The sequence below is a fragment of the Phoenix dactylifera genome, chromosome 17, assembly GCF_051530095.1.
Source record: "Phoenix dactylifera cultivar Ajwa chromosome 17, Ajwa_hap1_PhDact_Kaust_v1.1, whole genome shotgun sequence".
In the NCBI taxonomy this organism is placed as follows: domain Eukaryota; kingdom Viridiplantae; phylum Streptophyta; class Magnoliopsida; order Arecales; family Arecaceae; genus Phoenix; species Phoenix dactylifera.
Genome location: NC_143206.1, coordinates 11444694 through 11471662, shown reverse-complemented (window position 1 = coordinate 11471662; position 26969 = coordinate 11444694). Strand labels below are relative to the sequence as shown.

General features: G+C 35.8%; 1 protein-coding gene across 4 annotated transcripts; it reads right to left on the bottom strand.

Moving 5' to 3' along the window:
• Nucleotides 1-1380: 1380 nt before the first annotated feature.
• Nucleotides 1381-26696, bottom strand: LOC103714678 (folylpolyglutamate synthase). 4 transcript variants are annotated; one of them, XM_008802031.5, is made up of 16 exons: nt 26431-26696; nt 25753-25940; nt 23535-23600; nt 22044-22153; nt 19952-20012; nt 16806-16889; nt 14058-14114; nt 13329-13389; nt 9040-9086; nt 8807-8884; nt 8140-8301; nt 5837-6160; nt 5632-5710; nt 3581-3733; nt 2255-2451; nt 1381-1652 (listed from the first exon to the last, which is right to left on the bottom strand). In XM_008802031.5, exons 2-16 carry the CDS (start codon nt 25912-25914, stop codon nt 1593-1595), a joined length of 1701 nt encoding a protein of 566 aa, XP_008800253.3. In that variant the 5' UTR covers nt 25915-25940; nt 26431-26696; the 3' UTR covers nt 1381-1592. The 4 variants fall into 4 exon arrangements, with proteins under 4 accessions (XP_008800253.3, XP_088570107.2, XP_088570109.2 ...); XM_088713981.2 differs by having other exon boundaries at nt 22044-22166; nt 26431-26637; XM_088713983.2 differs by lacking the exon at nt 25753-25940 and having other exon boundaries at nt 26431-26657.
• Nucleotides 26697-26969: the final 273 nt, after the last annotated feature.

Sequence of the window (26969 nt, the reverse complement as noted above, 5' to 3'; positions counted from 1 at the left end):
CATTCTTGTGAGCCTCATTCAAAGCACTCATTTCGATGCATTGTAATAGAAACAAATAGTTGTGATTGGTAGTTATATATATATATATATATATATATATATATATATATATATATATATATATATATATATATATATATATATATATATATATATATATATATATATAACTATGTTGTACACACCGTACAGGATATAATTTCTGTATATGGATAAAGGCACAAGTTAATCAAGTTAGCTTTTCGCACGTGCTCCACACATGTATTCATGAAAAGAAGGTTAAAGGTACAATGTTAGCAGGGACATTATGTGCAAATACGTGGGGCTTAAATGCAAATATTTCATTTATAATTTATACTGCATTAAATTTATCAAAAAATCATGAGGTGCTTGCTATAGATATGTGATGAACAATGTGATTTGAAGCAAACCACTAACCTTTTTGGAAAACATGCAGAAATTGCAAGCACGCAGACCCGTCATGGTTGGCTATATTTGTGCATGCATTTTGGAAGGGACATAGAACATAGGTAGTGTGTGTGGTGCTTTTTCATGACACTACAAGTGGAATATAAATGAAAATATCAAGCGAATCAAGTACATGGAACATGGAAGCTTGTTTAATTAACTATAATGCTCTAAGGATGGTGAGGGACTTGCACAATGAGGCCAAAGACACAACGTCATGTACAACACTCTTATGTGATAATGCTAAAAATCAGCAAGATATAGAACTCAGTACAAGATTTGAACAATCCGAGGGGAATTGAGGTCAGGTTTCTGTAGTACTCTAAAACTAAGAAAAAAACCTTACCATATGCAACACCATAATTAATTAATACTGCTAGGTAATAAAGATCTCTCTCTTCCACAACAACAAAAACAAAACAAAACAGAACAAAAAACATATATGTGCTGATAGCATAATAATCTTCTCCATGCTCCCTGTTTCAAATGATCTTTTTCTTGTTTGAATTTCACCAACTAGTTGGCTAACTGTAGCCTTTAGGTTCCCTGCAATCAACCATAACACGAATAACCACCATACAGCCCAATGTTTGCATTGCCCGAAAACCCATAGAAGGAGTTCAAGAGTTCAAGCAGAAGGCAAAATAGGCAAAGTCAGTCCAGCCCAGCCTTTCCTGAAAACATTCTACCAATGTCGCTAACGAATACAATACAATACAAAACAGAAGAATAACCAACAACCAGAAAACAAGGAGGGAAAAAACAGAAGAATAATTGATTTCCAAAACTAAACATCACATAGGTTTGAGTTCACACAACCCAATATTGACTCCTTTCAGATACTATTAATTCTACGTAAAATTGGTACTAAACCATCACAGAAAATTCTTGGACAAATAAGAGAGCCTTCCATTTATATGAAATAATGGAGGAACAATTATAATAAATGATGATTAAAGGTGGGGAAAAATCATCTAGATTATAGCATGGCACTGCCACTTTGTATTAGTCATGCAATGAAAAGATACTGCTAAAGGGACAGTTTACTGGATCATCCTAAATACCCCTCCATCAAACATGAGAGCACATTAAGAATGAAAATAACAGAACTTCAATTGTTACAATCATCTCCTCAAAAGCTTCATGATGTCGCCTACCAGATGGAAGGATCCTGTCACAAGAACCTGCGGCAGTCCAACATAACAAACCACCTTCAGAATACGGACTAAATTTCAAATTAGAGATATTCAATTTGTTCAGCTAAATCTTAGCTGCATCTCAGAAAGCATGATGTGTAGATTTGTTGCGGCGTGCGGCCCCCCACGCATAGACAAATATAATCAAAACCATGATATACGGGGTGGTGGCACCAAATAAACCATAAATGCAGTTACCGCTGCATATCATATGCTAGTAAGTTAATGGTCACTTTCCCCTACCATCGACAAGGTGGTCATTCAGCAGCTTTGCTGGAGGAAGTGCCCGATTCCTAGCTCAAATTACGGCTGGCCCTCTTACCATACAAAAATATTTTAGCTGAGTCACATTCTTTTTACACCTTTTTAATTTTGTCCCGTTTTATGTGCATCAACAACTATTTTGAAATTTTAAGGGGAAGAGATCATGCCATCATTATTTTCTTCATTATCCCACAATTTTTATGTGAAAAAATTTTGCTGACCTAAAGAAGGGGGAAAGATTCTTGCCCTTGCTATAGACTATTAAATAATAGCCATGATCTCGTCTTAAGTGTGTCTGTCATTGACCATAGGTTGAGTAGCTTTACCTGAAGTCGGAGCGAAGGGTTTTCTTTTGCACAGTCTCTTAACCATTTTATCGCCAGTGGCAACGACGGAATGACTGCACTGGGAGCAAAATGTCTACCAGGAGGATCCCACTTTTCTAAAGGATCACCATTAAGAAATTCAGAAGATGGTGAATTCTCAAAGTTCTGAAACTTGCAGGCATTGCCACTAGTTACATCTGAAAAGACATAAAGCAGAAAAATAGTGATACAGTTACAAGAGTTCTGCAAGTGACTTGAGTATCATGGATTGTGAAGGTTTATTTTCTGATCACTTATAACCACTTTATTTCTGATAAGATCAATTTCACTCGTATAGCCAGTCTTGAGTCCTAACAAGCAATATGGAGATCACTATACAAGAAAAAAAAAAGAACAAAAAGAGACTAAATATGCCACAATCTGTACAAGAAGCCCCAAACCAGGGTCAACAGAACCGGTATCAGGCACCATACCAGTTCTCTGGCAGCACGAGTCGGTACGAGCCTGCATCGTGCCGTGCCGAACCTGTACCGACAAAAGTGAGAGAGACACAGACCGTGGGAGAAAGAAAAAGAGAGAGAGAGAGAAGGGAGAGAGAGGGAGGGAGTGAGAAGGACGCCGACGCCTGGGCGGAAGGTTGCAGACTTCACTTAAAAATCACAAGTTTTTTGGTGGTCAAACCCCTATTTCGTTCGAAACAAGAAAACCGGACGCGGCCTCCCCTCCCTCCTAGGCGTCGGCCTCCACCGGCCCTCCGCTGGTTTTCCTCCTTCTCCCTCCCTCCCCCGCTCGCTCTCTCTTTTTCTCTCTTTCCTTCTCCTTCTCCGCCTCCGGCAACAGTTTTCGTTTCCATTGCCGAAACCGTACCGGTGAGCCTTCGATACGGCTCGGAACGGCCTGAACCGTCCGTTTCGGGACGGTTCCGCTGACCCTGCCCCAAACTATTGCAATGAGTTGATCCCCCATCTTATTATCATAAACAATACTCTCCAAATTAATTTGGAAATGAAAAAATAGCAAATGGATTTTATCTTCATTTTCAACTAATCATGAAAAAAAAGATTAAAGTTACCAAAAAGTAAGCATTTTGAGTATTGCATCGTGGCTCATAGGATGGTTTGAGAGTAAAGCAGATATGTGGGAATATAGGCAGGGATTCTACAGTTCCAGGATTTGACATAAATGGTTGTGCACTTGTGCCAGCATATATGAGGTTAAAAAATGAATAGCCATAAGTTTGACTACTTATATTGCATGCCAACATGCATTAAAATGTAAAACAGCCTGCATCTCGGACTATAAAATCAACACAGAAAAATATAACACCTATTCCATCCATTAGCTTGTCCCAAGTTCTTTGGAGGGTTGACTGCCACGACACATCTGTTGAAGTATCAGGTGTCACTACTGATGCACCAGAATCAACCCTATGATATGTCGACAAGCTGGGCACAAAGAGAGCTTTTGAGAAACGGACACCTGCGGGAGATAACACAAATGTCAATAATACAATGGCTTCAGCAGGAAAAAAAAGCCTGAGGTTCATGTATAAATTACAACAACCAAACATAAACCAGAGTTGCACATTTCTGGAGTTTGGAGGAACTTTCAATATGCAATTTTTCTTTTTATATGCCATTCAAAATAAAAACATTAGTTAAAGTATCTAGTCACTAGTATATTTTATTCAAATACAAAATATGATATTTTCTTGTAAAAAAAAGTATCAAAATCTACATATACAGAATTTGGCAGTAGATGCTTGTTTCTGCAATTTGGATATTATGGAACATCTTATTTCATCATGTCAACAGGAGACTGGGCAATTTTAACAATGATAGGAACTTCTGAACTTCTGTGAGTTACACAAATAATAACATGCCATTCTTCAAATAATAGCCAACAAAAATAAATATTATTGATGATGAAAGCTGGTAAATCTATACATTAACATTGTTATTGATTGCTTAGACCAGTTGAACTGTAATGTTTTCTCTTCCAATTGCATCCTTTGCCACATAACAATGGTAGATGAAGTCCTAAAAAAAAAAACGAGACTGGGTAAAACTTTTAAGAGATAAGGGGTACATTGTCCTATTTGGTTCAAAATGAATTTATTTTAGTAATTTTGAATCTTTGATAATGAATAAGTGGACGAGTGTGGGATTTTTCAAGCTTGCTATCCTTTTCTCCAAAATTCAGTGATGGTGATACCATCATGCTAGTACTGACTCGAATATTTCTAAAAGTTTCTGCAAAGGTTCTTATGTGTAGGTTATAGGAACCTTCCCCTCCTTATCTCCCGCTCATAACGTTTTCATCAAAAAAGAGGAGGGGGGGGGGGGGGGGGGGGGGGTCCTTATGACTGTTTTTTTTCTGAAGCATTGAGAAGAGGCAAAGGGAAGGAACCAGGTTTTAAATATCAGTCCTGAACCCCATATATCGGTTTTGTCTTGGAATGGTAAAGTACTGGTACAGTATCAATATAGTCAGTACATACCAAGACTCTTAAAATCAATAAAAATGAAAAGCAACTGGTAGGGTATCGGTACAGACTGTCAATACTGGCCGGAATAGACCAGTATGGTCCAATCAGTTTCGGCATCCTGAGGGTTGTACTAGTACCAAGTTTCCATTGGGACAGTACGCCGGTGGTATTGTCCCATTCTGATGGCATTTGATTCCTTGAAAGGAACAGTTGTGAGTTTTAAAATCCAGATTAAGAGGGCTAAACATTATGAAGAAAATGATCAAATCTATTAGTTAGTTGAGGTAATGAACCATGCCATGTTTCCAATCTGAAAAAAAGGAACCATGTCATGTTTGCTTCCATTCTTTCTGAATTAATCAAAGGCAGGGTAGAAAGTTCAATTTCAACTTTCAAGTTCTACAGATTTAAGACAACCAGAAATATCTAATTCTGTTTTACTTTGTCTAGGAAATGGCCATATATTACAATGAAAAACTTGTGCCTTTGTTGGATTCATGGAATAGCCCTATGCAGGGTTCCTTTATTATCCGTTTCCAACTAATGAAAAAAAAAAATCAAATATATATGTGGGTTGATAAAGGCCACTACAGAGCCCATTTACAATCTTCAGTTTTTTTGGGTTGACGTCCAACTTCAGAGCATACTTTGACAATAGTTCTAGTGATATAGCATAAATATCCAATATCTTGTTCTCAGTTTGCGCTGATGTACTCAAAATATTTCAGTTACATGTCCCAACAGCACACAAGTTTTCTCAATCCTAAACATGGTCTGAGAAAGAAAAATATTGGCCCCGAATTTAGAAGGTCAAAACATGCTATATGTATTCGACATAGTTAAAAAAAACATTTGAAATATTGCAGGTCACTTTTCTGAGAGTTGATACCACTTGAAGCACAAGTACTGATAAGCCTAGGAAGCAGAAGCTGAGGGTCCCTCATTTCCATGCAATTAAACAAAAGAATCTACAAAAGTAGTTCAACAATGCAGATTAGAAATTCATACTTTGAAACAGAATGAAATAAAATAAATTATTGACATAATATGAAGAAGGATCTTGAAGTGTGCTGTAGAATAGACGAATACGACACCTTCTGTGATATTTTGTCAGATCCATTACTATGCCTACTATCATGTTGAGAATTATAGTGCCCATAACATTCTTTGACAAGGTCATTTTTTATAGAATGCTGGTCATCTCTTATGGCATTGGAGAACCATCTTGCACAGACTTCCATGCTTTCAGGACTATGAGCACCATCCAAGTAAAATATCAAATCACCAGAATTTCTGTCCCATTCTGACTTTAGATCAGATTTCTCTGGCTTGTCAGTAATGATTTGAGCTCGACCAGGAAGACTGGCACTAGAAAGGCCTCTTAGAAATGCTTCTGGTAACGCTGCCTCTAAGTCTTCCTGATATGACCATTAGATAGAAATCAGCTATAAAAAAAGTTAAATTACAGAAGTACTTAATATTTATAACTGATCATACTAAAGTGGCAGAATGTTCTGAAGCAATTTCCCACACGTACCATACTTTTTTTGTCATCTTAAGCAACATTGACCAAAATCGTTCATTTTGTATTCCTATCATGATATCAAAACCTTGGATACCCAGTTAAAATTTAATAATTAAAATAGACATCTACAGTTTTACCTGATGCAGAATTTTTGGTATGTGCAGAACCTTACTAAGGGATCCATGATTACTGATGTGGAGTATATTCGTCAATCTGACCTTGGTAATAGGACGAAGTGATGACCTTGGCATAAACTGTCACGCTCCCGCTTGCGCGGGGCACATGAGGCACCTAGTGCCCACATGGGAGCCACATGAGGAGGGAACACGGGACTTTCCTGCCAGATATTGTCCGGTTCCAGGGCTTCACGCAAGCGTCCTTCACCCTTCCCCGGTTTTGTTTTCCACCTGCGGTAGTCAACCAGCCAATCTTAGCAGCCAATGAGTCACCAGCCACGGTAGTCAACCAAAGGGTTGACCTCAATGTTTACCAAGGTGTGAACTTGAACCGTCAAGCCAATTAGAGCGAGCTGGCCGACCAGCGGTAATATGCGATGTCTCCAATTCAAGCGTATTTAACCGCCATGAAATTGTGACCCCGCCAATTGAGGGGTGGTTACGGCTCGTCCCAAGCAGACTGATCATGAATCCATGATCAATGTAGTTAATATTCTCCACGTGCACAACGTAAGGATTGTTACCGAGCAATTAAGGCTCACTTCCACCTTATTCGGTAACAAATGTCAGCCCTCTTTCTATATCGGGGGCCACAGGAGGACCTCCAGGCACGTCTTTTCAAAGCTCTCACACACTCTCCACCCTACGACTCTCAAATTTCTCCCTATTCTACCAAAATCGACCGACTTAAGCATCGGGGAGTCCCCCCACAAGACATACTTCGGCAAGTGGACTTTCTTTTTTAATTTCAGGTTAGACACAGAACACCAAAAGAGTTCCTCCAGCTGAACTCTTTAGCTCGGAGCCGACCTCACTGCTTCACCACGGTCTTCACCCGACCTCAGCAATTCAGCTCAGATTTTGGCGGCAACCATTACCATGTTGTCATTAGGTGATGCAATTATTGACATGATATCTGGATCATAATTTGTAACATCCTAAGACTATTTTGGAAATTATCAAATCTCTGCCAGTTTGATATATTAGAAACAATTTCCTCTGTTGGATATTCATAAAATGAAAGTTAAATAATATCGACATATAGTTGCATAAAAAAGAGACCCATCCATCAGGTAAATGTCATTAAGAGTCAGGAAAAAGGAGCTCAGACACATCTGCCAAGTGCACAGAGAAAATCTCAAGTTTCTGTATCATTAAAGTGGAAATAGGCAACCAAAACTAATTACCACCTCATTATGAATAATCTGGAGGGTGACTTTCTTCATTTAATAGCGTTCTAATCCACTCAGCAGATCATGCAATAGGATTGTGATTCTAAGTTGATGCTTGTTGTTAACATTCTGCATTAACTACTTAATAAATCATACTTTGCAGGTAACCATGATCTAGATGAGACCTCTTTATTGTGGTGCATGAAAAATAACTAAACTAGTGGCCTTTAATGCAGCAAATGATAAGGCTAGCTTTTAACTTCTGCACTCCAAATTTCAAACTAAGAAGAAAGCACTCTGTTTTATTCTAGGTATCATATTTAACCTGGAAGGTATTGATCTTCTAAACTTCAGTATTATGTTCTTTATTTTCAATTACCACATAGTAGCAAGTTATCCTATTTTCCAACAGATTTCAGTCAAGATTTTATTATCAATGAGCTATAAGTTTTCTATATTATGGAAGTTAGTCATAAATAAATACAATGTCCACAAAAAGGTCAATAAGGACTCAGGTTTCTTACAGTTACATTTGAAAGAAGCTCTGGATGCCCAGTTCTTTGAAGCCAACATTTGCAAAGAGCAACAGCAAGACCAGCATTAATGAACTGGTGGTCTCCAGCTGAGCCAAGCTTTAATCCATGCAGCATCTTGGAATCAAGTGGCAATGCTACTCTCAGAGGAATCTGCACTTAGTGAGAATGGACGCATTATGTATGGCCTTATTTTCGCTTCAAATTGAAAATAAACTTGGCAAGATTAAACTTGAGGAAATAAATTTCATGAATAACAAGATCCAAGTATTTGTAACAATATACTTTGAGCATGTGATATCCTAGGAAGTACTATATCTTATGAAGTAAATCAGTATTGCACCTTAATTCCAAAGTTCTATAGTAATTAATAATCTCCAAAAGAAGAAAAAATGGTCTAGTAACCGAACTAAGATACGTCATCTTGGTACCGGGCCCGTACCGGTAACAACCTATCACCATGTCAGTACGCCTGGTACGGGGTCCCCTTCGGCGTACAAAGTGTCGGTACACCTTCCGTACCGCATATCGGTACTAAATTAGTACAGTACAGTACGTCCCATATTGTTCGATTCGGTACGATACGTTCCACACCATTCAATTCGGTACGGTACAACGAACCAAACTATAGAATCCATGTAGAGGCAAATGTAATTACCTTTAATGTGGATGCGCTCTCCTGAAGAGCAAACATTGCCTCTGGAAGTTGGGGGGCCGTATATGCAGGAACATTGGACTTCATGTGCAGGGAAGACATCAATGTTTTTCAGAAAATTCTTGAAATGAAGACTACATAATTGGATAGTAAAAATAGGAAAAAAGGTAGTAGATAATCCATCTTGAGGTACCAGCTTCTTGCCAGTGTTAGGCACTATGCTGACAAGAGCTTACCTTAAAAATCCCAGCCTTTTCTGAAGCAATTTTCTCAATGGTATCTCCTGCATGTAAATTAATTGTCCATGCTTTTGATTCACATTAAAGTTTTAATACAGTAACTTAAAGTCTTAATACAGTAACTTTCTGAAAATAGAATGGATATGGCTGAAGACAAACAAAGAATCAGCACAAGAAATCCTAAAGGTCTAATTACACAATTACAGCAGAAGACTTGATCAAAAGCTTCCACTAGCACCAGGTATCATGATCAAGCCCAAATCTAGCCAAATAGAAAAACAAAAACAAGAAGAAAAAAAAAGAGAAAGGAACTATCAAGAAACACATTAGAGCGATAACAAAATTTAGGATCAAATTCCACTTTTACCACTACAGAGAAGGAACACAGTTAGTATCATAATACAAAATTCTCTTCAAGTGATGACTGAAGAATAAGGGAGTGATGCACCTTTAACAAATCTCTTACCACCAATTCTCCAGTCATCGGGTAGGGTATTTTCTTCTTCTTTTTTTCACTTTTTACTTTTTTGAGGGTGAGGGTGGGGGGTGGGCGTGTTGTGGTTCTGTTGTTTTGATCTTTCCTATGAGATCTTCACAGAGGCACTGCAATATTTACGCCCAAAGATGTTATTCCTAGTGATGGCACTAAGGCCCTGTTTGGGGGAGCTTTTGGAGGGCCAGAAAGCACTTTCTGGCCCTCCAAAAGTACTTTTAGATGAAAAACTGTGTTTGGTAAATTTTTCAAAAAGCTGTTTCAGCTTTTGCGGGAAGCTGAAAACAGCTTTTGGGAGGAAGCTCCAATTTGGAGCTTTTGGGAGGAAGCTGTTTCAGCTTTTTCAGAAAGATGTATTTTTGACAAAAATACCCATATTAAAATAACATAATTACACAGTTTGTCCCTTTATAAACCTAAAAATCTGTTGGAGCTAAGAACCCTAATGTCAGACCCCCTTCCGTAAGAAAAGGTATTTTTCTTTTCAATTTTTGTATGCATCTCTTGAACCACATTTTAGAAGAAAAAAAATTTAATCCTTTTCCATACCTTCCAAAATCAATCTATTATTTTTTTTATTATTATCAACCTCGCGGCCCACGCTGAGGTCCTCCTCGAGCGTGGACCACGAAGAAGAGCCCCTAGACCGCGAAAAATTATTTTATGAAAAATTATGAAAAATTATTATGGAAAATTATTTTATACTAATAATTATAATATTTTATACCTTTATTTTTGTATTATACTATAAATATAATATCATATTATATTATATCATAATACATTAATATGTTATGTTAAATAATTTAATATTATGTTATATTATGAAAAATTAATTTATACTAATAATTATAATATTTTATACCTTTATTTTTGTATTATACTATAAATATAATATCATATTATATTATATCATAATACATTAATATGTTATGTTAAATAATTTAATATTATGTTATATTATGAAAAATTAATTTATACTAATAATTATAATATTTTATGCATTTATTATTGTATTATACTATAAATATTATATTATATTACATTACATTATAATACATTAATATGTTATTTTAAATAATTTAATATTATGTTATATTATGAAAAATTAATTTATAATAATAATTATAATATTTTATACCTTTATTATTGTATTATACTATAAATATGGTATTATATTACATTACATTATAATACATTAATATGTTATTTTAAATAATTTAATATTATGTTATATTATGAGAAATTAATTTATACTAATAATTATAATATTTTATACTTTTATTATTGTATTATACTATAAATATAATATATATTACATTATATCATAATACATTAATATGTTATGTTAAATAATTTAATATTATGTTATATTACCAAATATTAATTTACTCTAATAATTTAATATTAATGCTATATTAACATAATATTATTTTATATTACAATAATATTATACTATATCGTATATTTATGTATTAATTTATGTTATGTTTTATTATATTCTGTTGTATAATACTATGCAATGTCCTTTATGGTAATTTTGTCATACAAAAGTACTTTCTCAGTTTGTTTACCAAACACAAAACAAAGTACCACAGCACTTTACGAATGTAGTTACCAAACAGCAAACAGCTTTTTATAACAGCTCTACTTCAGACAGCTCTACTTCCAACAGCTCTACTTCCAACAGCTCTACTGCCAACAGCTCCCCCAAACAGGGCCTAACTGGTGTACTAGTGCTTGGTTTTGGTATGGGACGGATACAATTAGGGCAAATTTTTTTGTTGGACAAAGGTAATGGAGAAGATTTTGACACTGAACCACGTTCATAACTTGACATCTTGGCCTCCTAATTAGCATCCTGCATAATAAAGTGCAATTCACCTTTTGCAAGAACTTTGCAAAAAGAAACATGAAGTTGATCCAGCATGTCGAAGAAATATGAATAAAAATAAGAGACTACTGGGGGATATGTTCCCCAACCAAAGTTTAAAATACTGCCCATACCAGCCCTGTATCAGTGAGTTCATATCCTGATACAATCAGGAGCCAGTAATGCAGGTGAACCAGTAGCAGGGCAATCTGACTCAAGGTGCATTGAGCTTGACTTGTAGCTAACCCAATCCAGCAATGCACTGAATACTCCCACTTGGGGAGGGGTATTTGAGGGTTTTAATGTTTGTTGTTCACCATTTCAAAGTGGGAACAAGCATAGTGAGAAGCAAAATCCCTTTGTTAATTTTAATTCAATGTCTTCTAGGAAACATAAAGCAGTATGGTTCATCAAATTGTCAATTGTTTTAAATGATTTTCAGTAACCTAATTGCATTTCAATTGTTAATTTAGTACATATATGTTTTCAACATATTTTAAGTTGAGTTATGTGACTTTATGTAATAAACTAACAAAGCAAAAAACTTCAACGCATCAAAACCATGCCTAGGCCACTTAAAGTGATACTCTTATCATATTGCTTACAGAAACATATCAATAAGAAAAAAAACAGAATACAAGAGAAAATGCAAAAAAAGTGAATTTTGGAGGCCAAAATAGACAATACCAGGAGCTTACTGGTCATCTCAAGGGTACATATCAATATCCCTTTTGTCGCAGCACATGGTATGATGCGTATTGTACCCAACCTTGGTTGATACAAGGTAAGCGTGCTATTTTTTGAACCTTGATCTCAACAGTTCTTATGGTTGTGTATTAAGAGGAATTTAGGTTTATGGTTCCTTCTCAAATGAAGGATAAAAAAATATACTTTGACAGAAGACGGAGCATCATTTAGAACTTTTACAAGTGTCATAATGTCTCCAGGCATAGATGGAAGCTTTCTTCAATGGAGGAAGGAGCTCTTATCACTCGGATAACATGGACAACAGTAAAAGTTTTCACATATTCTGAAGTCCATAAGCCTAGATGGAGGCCAGCTCCAATGAAAGAGCTCTTAATCCTGATATTGATGGCTGTTTGTATGAAGACGTAGACCCATTTGGCATCGCTTGGGTGAGAAGTATGGAGTGCTGTGAGCATTCTGAGTAGACATCTACTCATTCTGCATGAAGTTGCATATGCATGTGAGCATGCATGTATGTATGTAAGGTTTGAGAATAACACACATAGGGTTGAAAGATAAGAGCTTATAAAAATGTCAAATTCAAAGCTGGGGGGTTACAAAGTGGAAATCCAAGTCACTGGATATGATCTACAAGGTCTAATATGCCAATAAATGAAAAATCCTTTGTTTGAGAGAAGCTTGCCTCTCCATCAAGTTGTCCCAAATCTATAGTTTTAATAGGATAACTCAATATTTGTTTGTTCAGCTTTGAATTTACTAATGCGTGTAAACTCCTTGTTTTTCCACCTATGTGTGTTATAGCTCTACCCTCATGCTCGCACACATATAGATGCATGTGCGCATTTAAGAGCTTGAAATATTTCAAAGTTGTGCCATTAAGAGCTTGAAATATTTCAAAGTTGTGCATTTAAGAGCTTGAAATATTTTAAAATTCAGGTGCAGATTTGGCCTAAAATGGTTTTTAATCTAAAACTCAAGCATAAGCCTAAATTTTTTGTTGGATGAGGCCTTAAGGCTGATTTGGCTGGCTTGAAGCATTAATGCCCTTAATATTATAAACTAAAAGATCACAGTACAGCAGAAAACTTAATTTTTTAGGCCACAATGACACCGATACTGAGGCATCAGAAGAAAGTTCGTTCATGAAAAAATGAAGCAATAAGGTAAATTTGTTGCAAAAAAAAGGGGCTCCACTTGGAAGGAAGGATTTACCTAGTATCTCCATATGATCCATCCCAAGCGAAGTTATGCCACAGACAACAGGTTCCTTAACCTGAAAATTACAATTCAAAGAAGATCTTCATGCTGTAGGTGAAGGAAAATAACAGAGTTATGCATAAGGCTGCAAGCAAATCAAGTCCAGTGAAAGCCTGACAAAAACATGACTGAAGAGTTCAGCCTGGGTGTAAAAGTGAACTTGTTTACTATTTATCTAAGCAAAACAGGTCTGGATTGCATAGAATTGGATATTGACTAACCCTACTTAATGAAATCTAGTATGATCTTTATACAATATAAAAAAGGTAGAACCCTATTGAGCAAGGTTCACAATCTTAGAAATGGACTCCATACTGGTAGCATGCTAGTACAGTATCAGGAAGCCCAGTATGGGGGGCAGTTCAGTATACCGAGACTCCATACGCCACCCATATCGAGTCTCGGTTCGATACTAGTATAGTACGGTCCACCCAGTATGAAGCAGTATGCAATGGCAAACCTTGCTATTGAGTATTAACATCACTCAACCCCTAGAAAATCTAAATTTGACTTCCTCAACCTATTCCTTCTCCCATTTAATTTGGGTTGTAGCCCAACATGAATGACTTGTTACCTAACTGGGACAAGCCTTGGTAATCCTAGTTTTTAGAAAAGAAATAATAAAGCAATGTTGCAGGAAATTTGTCTTCAATTAATAAAGAAACAAGAAAGACAAATAAATACCACATTTGTTGAGTCAAATCTTCCCCCAAGACCAACTTCAATAATTCCAACATCAACCTACAAGCAACAATAATTCACCTTAACAACTGAACAACACAATGGGTAATTTAAAGCTAATATTACACTTAATTTGGTCAGATCAAGATCATTTATTAAAAGCTGTCATACTAGCTCTCAAATATAATAAGAAGCAGGCTTTAGTAAAATCTCACAGAAAATGATAACCAGCAGTAGAATGAGAAAAGGGAACCAGTTGGATATGCAAAGACCTCAAGATGGTCACTCAGCTTAATTTCACGAAATCATCACTTATTGTGATATGTTATGATATATGTGTACACACACACACACATATATAGAGAGAGAGAAGCTTTTCTTGAAAAAAATGAGAAGTCAGAAAATTATATTTTTAACAAATTAGATCTCATTTACTTCCTGAAAATAGTTATATCAATTGTTACAAAAATGATCATGATTACCTTTTTACTTTTACAAACTAACATTACATTGATGCAAAGTCCCAAAATTTTGAACTGAATTCTTCATTCTACATAGTTCTCAAATGAAACAAATCAACTTTTCACTTCCTGCATGTAATGCAGTGTTATACAGTTGTCTGCACTACCTAGCAACATTACCTAGTAATTTGACTATGAATAGATAAACAGATATTAGTCTCGCATCTTTGCTTAAAAACAACTGTAGCATATTAGAATTTACATGACACATGCACCAACCAAACAACGAAGAGACACAGATCACCTCATCTGTGAATAACCTACAGATATGCTACAGAAACAACTTTGTTATATAATTTAAAGTTTTAAACCATCTTTCCCGATCTGAAAATGATAAATATGCATGTTCCAGTACTGTATACCATATCCTAGAATTTTACAAACATGAAGTCTTTTTTCTAATATACATCATTCTTTACTTCTTTCTGTTTATGCATCACTGGAAATTCATGTACTAACACATGTAAGAAACTCTAAACCATGAGTAACAATTACAACATTATAAAGAAAATAATTTATTTTAAAAAGTATTAATTCCAAGTTGTTATTTTGTGCACTTTTCTTACCATGGTAATATTGATACTTCAAGAGCACCATTGACTTACTTTAGCTTGAAACAGAAAAATGTTAATCCCCAAAGACAGAAGTTCATAACACTAGTTCAGGCAGATAGGTTCAAGAAGAAAAGAAATCTTTGCTACTTTCTAACAATGGTGCTGTAACATATCATTCATCTTTTCTCTTCCAGCCATATCAAACAATTTACTTCATAAACTTCTTTGAATGATCCGCAAGTCAGATTTCTTTCACATGTTCTTCAATATCCTTCACAATCTAAAGATATTTCAAGAGTCAAGAAGATAATGCAGACTACAATGATAAATGTCAAATCTTTCAATAAATACTAAGAAAAACTGCTTCAAATAATCTTAAACAGGACTATCAATCGACTGGATCCTGACCCAATCCATTCCAAATTCCACCCACCTTGGAAGGTCTGGTCAAAATTTCTAATCAAACAAGCCAATGGAAACTCAATCTAATAACCAATCCAATAATTGGAACAGACTTGGGCTGGGCTCGAAATGACCGATAGTTATTTATATTTCATATAATCTAATAAGCACTATATTGGCATTATATTCATACATCCGTTTAAGGTCCCATGGTGAAACCTTACAAGATTTGAAAAGATAGGAAGAAGAGATCACGTGTTCTCTCTCCCAAAGTATATAGTGGACTGTCAGATCAGGCCATATTTTCAGATCAGAAATCCAATTTGTAACCTCATCAGGTTTCAATCATTTTTTGCCGATCCATCGAGTAACCAGTTCGGGCTTTCTAGATTTCAGATTAGACTCAGATCAAACCCATTCTGATCCTAACATGACAATAATTAGCATCCTAGTTCTAGAGGCCTTACACTTCCACCGGGAGGATTCTTGCTTAAGTGTCTTCTGACCAATTTGTCCAAAAAATTTTCTAAACAAAACACTGTTCTGGTTTGTGGTTTACCTATTTCAAGATGCTATCTTCTGAATACTGAATGTGCCAAATACACCAATCATTGCATTTATGGATGACGATAATGACATTGGCTAGGACCCTGGAGGGTTTAGGAAGGTTCAATTTCCACATTGCAGGCTAAATAAAGAGTTGACTTATATTTGTCCATTTAGGCAAAGCAAAAAGGAACAAGCTTAGTATCTCTATAAACTGCACTAGGGAAATAATGGTCAGAAATGCAAAGTATTAAAAGAAACAATAGTGATATCAAGGTTCACAATCTTGGTACAAGACCCCAAACCCATATCATCTTGGTATAGTGTCGGTACGCACGGTACAGAGGTCGGTTTGGTGTACCAAAACTTGGTACATCCCCCATATTGCATACCAGTTCGGTACCTATATGGTACGGTATTGCCCGGTACGCACCGGTATGGACCGGTACGGAACAAAAGATTAAAAAAAGCCACTATTATCAGGATAAATTTAAATTCACTAATATAATTAATTTGATCCAAGCAAAGAAAAAGTTCCACTACTTTATAGTGATTCAAAAAAACTATAGCATTTGGCAAACTTATCATTTGTCCAAATTTGCAACTACTAGTGAATCAGCCCAAAAATCATAAGTAATATTTACACTTAAAACTTTCACTTAGATTTTGTAAGTGCAGTTCATCATGCATATTCCTCTCTACCCCAAACAAATTTTTGTACAGTTAACCTTTTCAGACAAGAATATCTTAAATGCTAACAAAGTGAGAAAGTGAAATAGTGGAGGCATCGGCAAGTCATCCCCAGCTTTCTCCTGCAAAAAAAAAAAAACATCCAAGATAAGTGTTTCATTTCCTTGTATGTTTCTTAAATTGTTCATCTAAATTTAAAAGTTTTACACCTCAGAAAACAGAGATATAAATTCAAAGCTGTGATCATTGCATGTCATCCAGCAGACAGTCGAACCATCTTCAAATGAAGAATAGTAGAACAAATTACATTTAAATCGAAAGCAGTTCCATTTTCAATTTAAATAAGGGTGTTCCATGTATTTGTAGTTTTCTCTGATTCAGAAGTACAGCTTAGAGTCAAACTGGAAAGTGATTGGGGTAGCCAGCTGGTTTGTTTATAGAAGGGTAAAACCTGTTGATGAAATGTGTCCTCATTTCCTCCTCACAAAGAGTTTAGGTAGGGATAAAATAAGAAATGGAAAAAGGGGGGCAGCTCTAGAGAAACTCATAGAATTGTTTCTGACATGGGAAAGAGAAAAGAGGCAGGCCAGTTTCAGCACCTACGGCCATACTTGTTCCCTCTACCTCTCTGATTCTTCTTCTTCATTTTACTTTCCTACCTACTTGCTCTGTTTTATTTATGCTACCGCATCTATTTCCTTCATATCTGATGTGAACATCAGATCTTGCATATGATTTATTTCTGAGGTAAAATTGGTGCCTATTCTTCCTCATTCATTTAATAATTTTTGTTGTAACTCTTGTAATCACATTTTTACTGCAAAGCAAGTGAAATCTATGCATAATTAAGTCATATCTGACATAGAAACCAATTTCTTTGCTCACATTTGACTAAAAAAGAAATCCTAGAAGCAAGATTCGCCACACCGCTTCAAATCACCCTGTTCAGGGCATACCAAACCATATCAAGGGCAAAGCAGAACAGTTCCGTCCTTCGATTCATTTTTTTTTCTTTTTTTTGCCAATTTCGATTCAAAATCGGCAAAAAAATAGGGATCCCCTGTTTCGAAGCAAAACAAGGGATCTCCTGTTCCAATGAGGGCTTTCAAGCCCTCGCTCTCTTCCTCTCCCCCCTCTCCCTCTCTCCCTCCCTTCCTCCCTCTCCCTCTCCCTCCCTTCCTCTCTCTCTCCTTCTCCCTCTCCCTCTCCCTCTCCAGCTCTGCATGTGTCAGTACGTCCCGGAATGGCATGGCACGAATCCATATTGTGCCAAATTGATCGCCGGCCGATATGCCCTCCGATACCAGTGCAGCGAACCTTGCCTCAAAGCATGGCATGGCATATTGGTCCATACTAGTGTACACCAAGCATACCAAACTGGTATGCGGTACGGAGGGACTATCGAGTATCGGTATGCCAATCCAACCCTCCATACCCGGCAATACCGACATTGTACCAAGATGGTACCAGTATAGGATTTGATATGGAGATTGTGAATCTTGCCTACAAGACTTATATTCAAGTAGCGACCTTAGGGAACCCTCGTCTTAGACCTCTTGTACCCATTAGAATCATCAAACCTAAAAATATATTATCAACTTTTGCATAGATGTAGTTCACTTATAGAAATATTTCCATTAGACCTATAAGATTTATAACCCTCTTTCCAATATCCCCATAAATTAAACCAGAGTGGCGCCTTAATTCTTGGAAAACCAAATTTTGTCCAGTTCTCTGCTGTTATTACATTCCAGACAGAAAGCCCTTAATCTCACCTATGACATACACGATCCTAACATCTTGGAATCTGCATCACATGGCGATATTGATTCTGATAGATCATATGACCACATTGGAGAAAAAAGCCATGATCCCAGACTGCTGCAATATCTCTGACTCTTAGACAAATTCAGAATGTCTTTTTGGCTCAACAACATCCATAAGCCACATAGACTTCTCACCATAAATGGAATCCATGAAGTCAATGTCCGTTTATGTCAGCAAAAAGTAACCAGTTTCTGCTTTATTTTTTAATCAAATTCAAATTAGTATGTGCCTTCACCTCAGCCATTCATTTCAACTGGATGGTTCGAATGGTCCTGGAACCAAACCGTCCAGGTTGAGCAGTTATAGGTTGATTAATTTGATAATCAAACCAAAGCCACCATTCATGTAAACCTGGTTAGACCATCTGGTCTGCTCAACCTTCCACATGTCAGTTCAAATAAACTTGATAGACTATGACCATACCTTGGTAACGTCCAGTTTGAATAAACTTGATAGCCACCATTCAGTTTGAATAAACTTGATAAACCTCTAATCAGAGTGCTGCACCCACTTTGGATCTTGTCCCCGCACCCACCTTATTAGTGTTTCCTTATTCTTTTTTTTTTCCTTTTCTTTGAGAGAAATGCTTTCTCATGCCCACAGCTGAATCTCCACTCTCTTTTCTAGTAACTAAGGACCACAAAAGGCAAGGATTGCTGTACCAAAATCAAGATGCATCTTGCATTTTTTCAGGTGACTTCATAATTAAAATTGGGGCACAATTACATTGTTATTGTAAAAATTATAGGTGAAGTTATCAAGTACCTACATCTTCATATGGTAATGATCTTAAAGAACAAGCACAATTATCAGTCAACATAGGATCTAATATTAGAAAAAATAGTTAGCAAAAACATAATATATGATACTGGTCAGTAATGAATCAAAAGATGGTAATATTAATTTCACATAGACAACCACAAGATCTGCCAAAAGATCATGTAAAATTTAGCACATATCAAATCTATATAAAGTTAACATATATCAAAAGATTATTACTAAAATATATCAAATCCACATTAATTTCACATAGACAACCACAAGATCTGCCAAAAGATTACTTAAAATTTAACATATATCAAATCTATCTTCACTACATAATTAATAGTCAACTCCTAAGAACAAATGACAAAATAAGCATGATTCCTCTCTATAACGATTTTGGAACGTGTATAGCAAATAATTCAGAGTATCAAATTTATCTTTTCTACCTTTGATTGCCATGTATTGAGTACCAAATGTTCCAAAAAAAAGAAAGAAAGAAAACAAAAGAAAAGAGTTTGTTTTTCTCAGCCTATGGTAGACTGAAGTTTCTAGGCACATCAGAGCCAAAAAAAAACATTAACAAAAAGGTCACCTTCAGTTGGTTCCAACAATCCCAAAAGTAATGTAGAAAATTTTCTCTGGATATATCTGACCTGCAAGATAAGTTCACTAATCATCATGAAGCAAAAAGAAGTGGCAGATGCTAAGGAGAAAATGTCAAACGAGAACAGTTAAAAGTTAATAGATTAGGTCATACTTAGATGATTAACATAAGCCTCGACCAAAATTTATGTCTTGGGGCATTTCCACTACTAATCACATCTTTGTCTCGGTCATCACATACCAATATCATGAAGGTTTGCAATGACTCATGAATAATTTCAACTAAATGAATCTGATCTGTTACATATACTTGATTATAGTGTATTTTATGTTATGATTTGTCGAAGGAAGCACTGGTGTCCTTCCATCCAACAAAAAAATAGAGGTTGTTAATTTACCAAGAAATACCATTTGTTAGAGAAAAATGATTGGCCTTCTTGTTCATCGAAAAGTAGAAATAGGAACACAGTAGCAGATGGTCAGCTTCACATCCTTACTATAATAATGGTTTAAAATATATTTGTCTGATATAATCTAGCTCTTCCTTAGCCTTCCTCTCCTCCAATTGCCTTTGTCCTAAATATGGAGCCTTTTATGACCTGCACCACACCACAGAACACTTAATTAACTATTAGTTCTATCTTTCGCAGTTTTACCACATATCCACCTGGACGCCTTGCTGTACTACTCTAATCATATCCACAAATGTCCTAACTAATTATAAACTTGCATCAAAGCCACAACCAATGTTAACAAGCACTATCTCATCTATTCGGAATACAGTTTAAAACCTATATTCATTGATCAGCTCCATCAATGGTTACATTTGTTGTCATTGCAAGCTCCAAACAAATAAAATGCTCACCCTACAACTTCCCACAGAGGATTTGTTAATCCTTCTTGTCCTCTTAATAAGCCTCCAACATAAACCTGAGCCTTTCTCCTTGGAAGTGCCTACAATGGGATTCATAGTATGTGTTTGTAACATCTGAATAAGTTATTCATGATGTTATCCACTAATGGTGATTCTGGGAAATATTTTTAAGTCTGCATCTCTGAAAAATATCTTGATTCACTAAAATTTTAAACCAACCTAATCAGAACTCTGAAAGCACTATTCGTTCTGTTAACAGAATATTAAAAGGCAAGTGTGTTTGGTTTCTTCAATAATCAATCATTGAATGGCAAAGATCAGCTTCCCATTTACAGAGCATTGTACAACATATTTACAATGCAGACACATTGGACCCTGTACCGGTATCATGGTGGTACAATGTCAGTATGCTCAGTACAGGGTCAGTTCAGCATCTTGACACTCAATATGTCCCCCTTATCGAATATATGTTTGGTAAAGGTATGGTACCATATGCTCGGCGTACGGGGAGATGTGGTATTGAAAACCTTGTTGGGCACACTTTAAAAGTACTCCATTTATTTCTTGTACTATATATTTCATGTTGCCGGCAGACAAAGACAAACTAAAAAAAAGTGACCCCCTAATAGTGCACATAAACCTCAATATGATTTATATGAATTTGCATCATTATCACAAATCCTAAGATTTTATGATCAAAAAGTCAAATCATAATAAGTTTTAGAAATACTTCTCTTTGGAAACCAAAGTAGAACAATGGTGTGCCATATCTAATGTCATTTGGTTTTAACATAACAATAGCATATACATGTATTACTTTTAGCAAGTATTATAATAAATTGCGAAAATCCTAGATAACTTCAATCCCCTAGCATAAACTTTATGGTATCACGTGGCTAGAATTGCATATCAGTCTCCAAAAGGAGCACTTAGTATTATGTGAATGGGAGTGGCTCCTCTGAAAATTGTGGCATGCAGGTGATAATTGCAACACAATGAAAGCTTGCACACTTGTAGAAATTTGAAAGTGACTCTAAACTGTTCCAACGCATTCATTAGGTAAAAAAATTCAAGCTTGTGCATCACATTATAGTATTGCATGAATCAGCAGCAGAGATACTATCTAGATGATGGAAATGTCGGAGCCACATCTTTAAAACAAACTAATTCCCTACAATTATGCATGTTATAGCTTTTTAATACTTACCCATTTATACGATAACGTTCTCTGACGTCCATCAGGTGAGGGGAAGTGAAAAGTCCTGTTCGAAAACCACACTCCCTTAAAATAGCCTCAGAAAATGTGCATGTTGAACCCTGAAATATTACTCTATGAGAAAAGAGCCAGTTGAGCACACATGCATCAATTTTAGTAAAAGATAGTTTAAATTTAGATAGCTATTGATGTTATAAAATATGTACATACTAGATGAGTAACAGATATAGAAATAATGAGCACTGACTTTACTCTAAATTACAAGGGATGCACTGATGCATGTAAAATCCTCAATGGCAAGTTCAATCTGAAATATATTTAACATGAAATAGAGATGGTATTAAAAACAAGATAACTGATCCGTGCACGCTAGGAACTGGCCTTGGGCTAAAAGTTAACAAGCCAACATCTCTCCAGGTGTATTAAAGTTGTGATAAAGAAAAGCCTCACAGAAACTCAGCTTGGTGACCTCTTCATTTGGATGCTGATATAAGATCAAAATGAGTTGTGATGAGTTGCAATTTATTTATCTGACTTGTTTCTGTTCCAACCCAATTTTTCCAAGTAGAGTTAATAATAGCAGATCAATTTTACAGTTATACATGGTAGTATCTTTTGTTATTTTGTTTTCCATTTTTTGGTTGAAAGCCCATTGGTAAAATGGTAGCGTTTTAGAATAAAGAAACTTTATATATTTGATCAAATAAAGCTTCAGGTATCATGTTTTTAAGTGAGCCTAACATAGATGTCAGAAAGAAAAAAGAGAGAATAAACAAATAAGAAAAGCAAAAAAAGTAAGAAATTGAAACCAATTAGAATATTAATATTAAAAAAAAAATGGACAAAAAAGGGAGAGAATAACAAAACAAAAAATGCATTATAAATCAATGCTTAAAAAGATGCAAGTTCCCAAAACAATATAACCTCTTCAAAGTTAATTGTGCTAACACCATGCAAGAACCATTTATGATAATAAGAAGCAGATAAGCAAACAGAGAATAAAATGAAATTGCAAATTTATGATTCTCTGTCTTATCAGCTATAATCTTCATCAGTTTTTTCTTTTTTCTTCTTTTTTTTGCAGTCAGAAAGCATGAAAGCAGAAGACCTTAACAACCTATTAATTCAAGACCTCTATATTTGATTCTACAAGATCAATGTGCCCCGATATCAATCTTGTATGTCTGAAGTTTTCTGAAAAATTGATACCCAAGTTTGTCATGTAACCATATGGATCCTTAAAGAATACAAGTCATTCAACTTATATAGGATCAACATTATATAAACAAGCAAAGGTTAACATATTAAAAGAATAAACAAACAAGGATTGATGGACTAAAAAGATTGACTAGCCTTTACTTGTGTTGATTAAGCCAGATAAATATGTACTTAATTGAATTATTAGACAGCATTAAGGATAGGTGCCAATGAAAAATGTTTTATATACAGATACATGAAATTTTAACATAACAAGGGTACTACCTTTCCTTTAGTTCCAGCAACATGGATAATCTTAAGTCCAGCTATGCGTTTCTCCAAATCTAATTTCTGTATAGAAATAGGTAAATTATATTTTTGAACATTGATATATAAAGAAAAAGGAAGTTTTAACACCAAAATTTTTCAGATCAGATAAGACTATGACAGTTAGATTCTAGTCTAGGAAAAACCAGAACAAGGCAGTTGGCACCCAAACAATCAAAACAGCGCTTAATAAGATAATAATTCATACAAAAAGAAAGCAATGTAACAATGACATCTGATCTAAGTTGCAACTTTATGACCAATATGTGAAAGTAATAGCTAATCGAAAAAACAAACAAGATTTGATAGTAATTATCTACATTACAAATAACATCCCAGATGTGAATCATATAGCTTTCTCCTTATAGTAGTGTTTAGATTATCAGTGGATATATAATTCGATGAAACAGATACATTTTTGATAGATTAATGTCGACATCTTCTAAGAGTCTAGGTAATGTCATCCTAACTTCATGCATGCATATGCAGATGGTCCATACTATGCAAATATATCCTTATAGACAAACATATGCATGATTGTTCATAAATGTACCAAGTATTCTGGTTGTTATCACAGTGTTGTCAGATATAACGAATTGGTAGAGTTCACACGAATGACACAGGAAATTGATGGCACCTACACCAAAGCATGTCGATTGACTTGTGAATAAGAATTTGAGGGAAATGATATCTTCTGTATTTTCCAACTAGTTTTGACTATGAATCATATATCATCTAAAAAGGCTTATGTGTCAAATTTACTGCCTGGTGCAGGTCACTTTAGAAGCACCATTGGAATACATAATTGACATCATGATTAGTAGGCTTCCTTTCTGAGCTGGAATTTTTTGAATAAGAATTTTGTACATATACATGCATATGTGTGTGTGGGAAGTTTAGCGCATTGTCTGTATGTATTAATAGCTGCGCGCTAGTAATTTGAACTATGTGTAAGGCCTTGCTGATATGAATGATTATAAATAGGGGATAATATGGGTGCTTTTAGAAAAGTTCCTCTTAGCGGGGATGTACAAAGGGAACTTTTAGGTAAGAGATGACACTTATGGAATTCAAGCATAAGCATGAAACAGAGCAGCAACGGTAATGACAATGAAGAATCTAACTATCATCGTGTACCAGTGCATATCGGCCATATCATACTATTAAACCCGTAAGATATTGGTATCTCCACACCCCTTGGTATGGTATCGTGTTGACACATGGTACCCACCTCTTTTGTGCTGTGCCAACACCAATGGTGCGAGGACCCGTGTGGGCGTATGTTTAGTCCCACGTCGGTTATTTGCCGAAAAGATCTTGAGTACTTATACAGGACTAAGGAACCCAAAAAATACTTTCCGATTAGCCTTTTTGGATAAGGTCATAAGTTGTGACAAATGGTATCAGAGCGGACCCGGCCGATAGCCCACGTGGACCAGAGGACACTATAGCACGGGATCATTGAGGCTGACCACAGGCCGATCGTGATGCTTCTGATTAGATTTGAATGGATTTGGACCTTTAACGTAACGAGAACGTCAAGACTTGAATGGGGGAAGTATGTAAGGAACAATGTGTGCATGTGTTTGGTCCCATATTAGTTATTCGCCGAGAAGATCTTGGGTACTTATACGGAACTAAGAAACTTAAAAAAATACTTTCCAGCTAGCCATTTTGGGTGAGGCCCTGAGTTGCGACAAATAGGCATATTGTGTCCATGTGTCATTATGCTACTATACCATAGCGGTACCAAAACTTCAACCCTTGATAATGATAACGTCAAAGATGCACCCATTAAAAGAACTGAGATGGAGCTTGCCGACAAAGCTAATCTTCTAAACAAATTAGATCAAGACCTTTTGCTTACTGGTAAAATCTAATTCCATTGACAATTTCTGCAAAAGGTGCTTCTTTTGTTAAAATTTTATCATGCACTAGAGGAGTTGATTTTCAAAGTCCATTAAGAACTTCATAACATCTAACTAATGTGGGAACAATCATCTTATTTGGTACCTACTTAGCAAAAATTCTGAAGTCAAGGGATGGGCCAATTAGAACGTTCACCAATTGGTAACTCAAATGAAAAAAAAAATGGAGGAATTAAATGAACTACCAAAAATGAAATCATCAGCAAATACATATGTTACATCATTCTACAAATTCAAAATCACGTTACCTTAAGATACCTAAACATCATATCGAACTTTTCACCCCTCTTTGATCCATCACCCCTTTTGCGACGGCTAATGAGGGAGGAAAGAGCTTCCATGGCAGTTTCATATGAAGAACAAAGGGCCGATTCCTGTGAGTGCCCATGAACAACTCCATTGCTCGCCATTCTTATAAAAAAAATGATCAATTATTCTGTCCAAAGAAACAGGGGAAAAAAAGAATCCATTAGAATCGAATGCAAATCCCAAATTAGATACTAATAAGACCAACATCGTGTCTTCCCGACATCTCTATACACAGAAGGCATATATATTGCTAGTATGAATCCATTATAATGGAATGAAGTTTCCCATTGCAAGCCTCGGCATCATAACCTAATCCAATCCCATTCTATAAAAGCCGATAACAAACAGCTAACAGCTCCAAGGGTCAAACATCTAACGCGCCCATCAACATCTCTTTGATCCCTTGCTATTACTGTATTAACCAAACTTCCCAATTCCTCGATGGGTTTCTTTCCCCAAGAAAAGAAAAGGAACAAGAAGATATTAACATTCCTCGCGATAAATCATGAGCCAGACAACAAACAAATAAATAAATAAAAATTTAAATCTGATCCCGCAGCAAATCTTCTGGTATGTAATTAAAAGGAGGGGAAAAAAATCGTGAAATAGATACGCACCAGGAATGAATTTGCGACGAATTCGGGCACTGGAAATGACTAACGTTATCTAGGGCGGCAGCAAATGAAGACTGGAGAGGGAGTTGATAGGCTTATAATTAAGGCTAAAAGAACGAGGAATATACGGGAGACGGACTTGGACTTGGACTTGGCGGGCGTTGCGGTAGGCGTTCCCGTACCCTGGGACTGCTGATGATGCAATAAAACAAGAGATGCCCCGCTGCGTTGACCCTCAAAAATAGCCGGTAGCGGAGTCCAATAGACCTATGGATTTTTGCAACTCATCATTTCAAAAAAAAAAATTCTGTACAAATTATTTATTTATATATATATATTCCATCACCTTTGAGTGTATTTTCTTTCATAGTGCCTATATAAAATTAATATGAGCTGTCAATATACCAAAAAAAATATTAATAAAGTAACGCGTTTTTGTTAGCCATCATCCAGCCATGGTGGCTATCATATGGTGAGTGAGTATGATTGTCATTATTAATATAATAACATTTAAAATTAATTTTTATTAAATATAGCTTGGG